Source organism: Hyla sarda, chromosome 8 (genome assembly GCF_029499605.1).
Source record: "Hyla sarda isolate aHylSar1 chromosome 8, aHylSar1.hap1, whole genome shotgun sequence".
In the NCBI taxonomy this organism is placed as follows: Eukaryota; Metazoa; Chordata; class Amphibia; order Anura; family Hylidae; genus Hyla; species Hyla sarda.
The window spans coordinates 93294571-93300570 of NC_079196.1; the positions used below are offsets into that span (position 1 = coordinate 93294571).

General features: G+C 38.5%; 1 protein-coding gene across 5 annotated transcripts in view; it reads left to right on the plus strand.

The window, feature by feature from the left end:
* Positions 1-5118, plus strand: part of SATB2 (SATB homeobox 2) — a 190467-nt gene extending 185349 nt beyond the window's left edge. For all 5 annotated transcript variants that reach the window (XM_056534454.1, XM_056534453.1, XM_056534452.1 and 2 more), the window contains one exon: positions 3802-5118. In XM_056534454.1, coding sequence (XP_056390429.1) covers positions 3802-4263 — 462 coding nt within the window. In that variant the 3' untranslated portion in view covers positions 4264-5118. The remainder of the gene's footprint in view (positions 1-3801) is intronic.
* Positions 5119-6000: the final 882 nt, after the last annotated feature.

Sequence of the window (6000 nt, forward strand, 5' to 3'; positions counted from 1 at the left end):
ACTGGGGGGGAAAAGTTGGTGCGTCTTATACGGCGAATACACATCTATCGCGGCGGTCCCTGCGGCCATCAAAGGCCGAGACCTGCGGCTAATATAGGACATCACCAATCGCGGTGATGCCCTGTATTAACCCTTCAGACGCGTCAATCAAAGCCAACCGCCGCATCTGAAGCGAAAGTGATACTAACCCGGCTGATCAGTCGGGCTGTTCTGGACCGCCGCGGTGAAATCCCGAACAGCTTAGAGGACACCGTGAGGGACCCTACCTTCCTCCTCGGTGTCTGCTCCGTGCCGGGATCCCCTGCATGGCGTCATCACGTCGTCACGCACGCCATCCAGTCATCCAATAGGAGCGGCGTGCGTAGCGACGTGAAGATGGTGACGGAGAGCATGGATCCCGGGGAAGAAGATGTCCAGAGCATCGGGGACACCATGGGGATGCAGCGACACCGATGGAGCGACATTCAGGGCAGCGGTGACGGGTCCGGTGCGGCGGGGACACGTGAGTATTACCTCCTATACCAGTGGTCTTCAACCTGCGGACCTCCAGATGTTGCAAAACTACAACTCCCAGCATGCCCGGACAGCCAACGGCTGGGAGTTGTAGTTTTGCAACATCTGGAGGTCCGCAGGTTGAAGATCACTGTTGGGTTCAGAATCTTTTTTTTCTAGATTTTGCACCTTTAAAATTGGGTGCGTCTTATATGCCGGTGCGTCCTATAGGGCGAAAAATACGGTATGCATCTTGTGTTGCTCCAAAATATTGTTTCTGGAGTAGCTACTATTCTGCAGTATTATCGTGCAGATTGTTCAGTGTGCTGGTTTGCTTCTATTCATAAAGCATGCAGCCGAAAAGTAAAACCATTATGAGGATTTAGTTCTATTACACACAAAAATGACAACAGATTCTGGTTCCTGTTTTTATTGAGGGTGGCATATTTCACCAGACGACCACCATGACGTGTGTCATTGTAGACAAAATCTGTTAGGGAATGACCATTTCTGATTGATGTCTGGCCAAAACCAAGTCCAATTTAGAACTCACAAAACTAAAAGCTTTCCAGACATTGGTTTTGCTGGACACGCACATTCTTGGTCACCTGAACTGTACTCGAATAGTCCTGTCTGTAACAATGGGAAATATCTCTGAGGGTTTGGTCACACAGTGTGTCAGTAACCCCTTCAAGCTCCTTATTAATTCCTTGTCTGATAGAAAAATACCACTAAACTAGTGCTTATTACATGTAATCCAGATCACTGCCATAATGATACACTACATTATATACTTTCCTAAAATTGTTCATTCAATATCTCACTTCCTTCCCTGCAGGCAGTGACCATTATATTTTACACATGGGTTCCAGCTGGTTTCCATTCTCCCCTTCCAAACATATTTGAACACACAGAGATTGAAGGCGAGACACTTTATCTAATGTAGTCAACTTTTAGCAAACAAGCCGATACTCTTTCCTACGCACATGTTTTATTAATAGTGGTTGATTATATCAGGGAATGAGTACAATACTTCACTGGCAAGGAGGTTTTTATGTGCTCTGCTCTTATGGAATACCTCAGTTCTAGGCTCCCAAGAAAACAGTAGTTCAGAACAAAAGCTATTAGAGCACGCAAGGTATTTGTCAGCAAAAAAAATACTAAGAAACTAGCATCATATATATATATATATATATATATATATATATATATATATATATATATATATAGAAAATCTATCAAACAGCGGCACTCCAATAACGTGAAAAAGTGGTATTTATTCACTCAAAAGTCAGGCCACGTTTTGGCTAGCTAACCTAGCCATTTTCAAGTCGGTGAGATTGCCGAAACGTTGACTCATGTTTTAGTGAATAAATAGTACTTTTTTTAATGTTATTGGAGTGCTGCTGTTTTTTTGATTTTCTACTACTGTGGGTCCTTACCCGGATCGGACACAGCGTGCACCTAGGCACCTCTTCTACAGGTGAGCAGCTTTCCTGACCAAGACTGTAAGTATATATATATATATATATATATATATATATATATATATATATATATATATAATGTATGTTAACACACTAGGACGTACATTTACGTCCTGTACATGACCGCGAGCATCGGACCAATGTTCGGGTCACACGCGGCAGGTCCCAGCTGCTATCACACTGATGTGTGCCATGAACCCCTCAGATGCCGTGATACAATACAGATCCAATCATCCAACATGATGGCCGGAGGTCCCCTCACCTGCCTCCGGCCGTCTTCAAGGGTCTTCTGCTCTGGTCTGAGATTGAACAGACCAAAGCAGAAGATGACAGATAACACTGATCAGTGCTATGTCCTATGCATGATTGCTATAGATATGTCCCCTATTGGGACTATTAAAGTGTAAAAATAAAAGTAAAAAGAAGTATAAAAAAAAGTAAAGAAAATTAGAAAAATCCCCTCCCCCAATAAAAATGTAAATTGGCCCATTTTCCCAATTTACCCCCAAAAGGTGTAAAAAATTAATAAATAAAAATAATAAACATATTTGGTATTGTCGCATGCATAAATATCCAAACTATTAAAATATAATGTTAATGATCCTGTACGGTGAACCGCGTGAACGTAAAAAAAAAAAAGTCCAAAATTGCTACTTTTTTGTTTCATTTTATTCCCCCAAAAATTGCTAAAAAATTTATTAAAAGTTTCATATATGCATATGTGGTATCAATAAAAAGTACAGATCATGGCGCAAAAATTGAGCCCTCATACCGCCGCTTATACAGGAACATGAAAAAGTTATAGGTCAGCAAAATAGAGGGATTTTAAACGTACTAATTTTGTTAAAAAGTTTGCGATTTTTTTAAAGCAGTACAATAATAGAAAAGTATGTAATCATGTGTATCATTTTGATTGTATTGACCCACAGAATAAAGAAAACATGTAATTTTTACTGTAAATCGTACAATGTGAAAACGAAACCTTCAAAAATTTGCTGAATTGCCTTTTTCTTTTAAATTTCCCCACACAAATAGTATTTTTTTGTTGCACCATACATTTTATGGTAAAATGAGTAATGTCATTACAAAGGACAACTGGTCATTCAAAAAACAAGCCCTCATATGGGTCTGTGGATGAAAATGTAAAAGAGTTATGATTTTTAGAAGGCGAGGAGGAAAAAACGAAAATGTAAAAATAAAATTTGCTGAGTCCTTAAGGCCAAAATGGGGTTAAAGGGGTTTTCTGATAACAAAAGCTATTTTTAATAATTTAATAAATGAATATGTATTTGGTAAAGTTATATTATTACCCTTTTCTGGTTGTTCATGCTTTACTTTTGTCTTCATTGCCCCAATTCATGTCTATTGTATATGTTTAAATGGACTTCCTATTTCTGCTGTACACTTTAGCTGGTAATTCAGCTAACTCTATCTCACTACCATAAGACCTTCTGAACAATAATCCTGCCAAAGTAACCCACAGGAGTCTTCCACATAGTGGCAGGTATATAGACTTGGCTGAATTTCTAACTATAGTGTACGGCTAGGAACAGGAAGTTTGTAACAGGATATACAATAGACAGGAAGTGAGATAACAGAGCAGAGAGTTTGCTGCATAAGAAGTATGAAATAACTCAAAAAGGTAGTAAAAAAAACTTTATTTACCAATAAATTATCATTTATTAGACAGTTCAAAATGGGTTTCATTATCGGAAAACCCCATTAATTTAGATGAATGCATCATGTCCCATTAATGGACCTGTCTTGAATGTTGTCTTGTTTTTTTTTTAGCAAATATTACAATTTTATCTTCTTACAACAGGTACTACTAGGACAACAAGCCCAGCAAGCCAAAGAGAGCTCACCTCCAAAAGAAGAGACCCCACCAATCCCACCTCCATCTGAAGACAGCTGCACCAAAAAGCCAAGGTCTCGAACCAAAATCTCTTTGGAAGCTCTAGGCATCCTACAGAGCTTCATTCATGACGTGGGCCTCTACCCAGACCAAGAAGCCATCCATACATTGTCAGCTCAGCTAGATCTGCCTAAACATACCATCATCAAATTTTTCCAGAATCAGCGCTACCACGTCAAACACCATGGAATACTCAAAGAGCATCTGGGAATAGCAGTGGATGTGGCAGAATACAAAGATGATGAGCTTCTGACTGAATCAGAGGAGAATGATAGCGAAGAAGGCATGGAGGAAATGTATACAGTAGAACAGAGCGAGGAAAGCAGCGGGAATGCCAAGGTTAATTTATCTGAGGTGGATCAGAGATAATAAAACTTACCACCGACTTACACAACTACAGCAATACAGATGTGCAAGAGAAAATCACTATTATTACTTGTAATGTTCTCCGCAGTAAAAGTGGGGAACACAGACTTTTTCGTATTGCTCTCTTGAAAACTTGCCTTGACACTTGAGTGTACTGATATCTGACTGGAAGAGAAGTAGTATAAGACTATATCTTCATTCATCTTGCACTTACAATGATGATTTAAGTAAATTACAGGACCTCAAGATTGATAAAATCAATGAAGGAAAGTATTTATATATCTAAGTATACAGATATGTATATTTAAATATGCATATGTGTATATACATGCATATATGTATGTTCTTGTGTTGTATACATGCTATACGTATGGAATGTGCACACAACACATGCACACATACTGATGATGCATGGGAAGCAAACATTTCATTCCTAATATATAGACTGTGAAATGAGTTCCTTACAGAAAAGACTGGGCTATGAATTAATACCACTTTGCAGTGAGAAGCTTTAGGTTTCCTCCTCAATAGACTGCCTGCTCTCATTGAGTGGTTACTTTTTTTTTCCATGTTTCTTTTATTTTTCTTGTGTTTATTCTTGATTTATGTTATTTTGTTTTTTTTTTCTTAGTCTCTGCTTTTGTTCTGGCCGCATGGTGGATAACTTTTATTTAAAGATATGTGTTTGAAAGTAAAAACTTTAAAAATGCAATAAAAATATATGATATTACAAATGCATCAAAAAGTTGTTAATGCTTAAACATCAGCAACAGTGATGTAAAACACGTGTTTCTATTCTGTAAGCAGCAGTGGGGGGGTTGTTTTGTTCTGTTATTGAAGTGATGAAATACATAGTAAAATGACACTTGATATCATTTACTTTTGCTTAAAATTATTCATTTTACTCATTCTTACACCTACAACTGCTTAATCAAAAGGGTGTTTGTTATTATTAAACATGGCTAGATTAGCGCACCTTGTGAGCCAATAAGGGTAAAAATGCAGGCTCAGGTTGGGTTGCATTTGCAATGTGGCTTGTAACTGTATCGTCAGTTTCTAATGGTAAGTAATGGAAGTAATGGAAATAGCAATGCAACTACAACACAACCTGATGGGGTGTTTTCACCCTAAATGCCCCAAAATAATAATGGGGAAAAATGGATATTGAATCTTAAATATACATATTTAAGAGTCTAATCACAAGTAGCGTATTTGCTGCAGATTTGAGTCTATCAAGTTCATCCTATAACCCTACCCATAGAAAGGCAAGAAAGGCAGATTCCAATTGCCACAGACTCCACATTTGTCAATCCAAATAAATCCCAGGATCCCAGGTTTTATAGACCAGCAAAAATCTATTTATACACATTCAAAGTAAAACTGTTTAGTACAGTGGTGATGAACAGCAAACCGTAAGCCCCAACAGTGCAACCAGCTGGTCACGGAGGCTCGATAATTTGTGGAAGCTACAAGATATTGCAAGCTCAACCTCACTCCCTTCTCAGTATTTTGTCTCAATATACAGTGCGCACATACAATACCTGACTTATGTTTAGTGATGCATGGGAACACAGGGACAAAATTAAAATTCTTTGCAAATGTCACACTTGGTGGGATTTGAACCCAGGGCTTCAGTGCTGCAAGGCCCCAGAGCATTTGCCACATTTTGGCTTCCAAACTTACTCTGGTATCAGAAGAAACTGGGTATTATTATGCAGTAAATGTTGGGAAAAATAAATC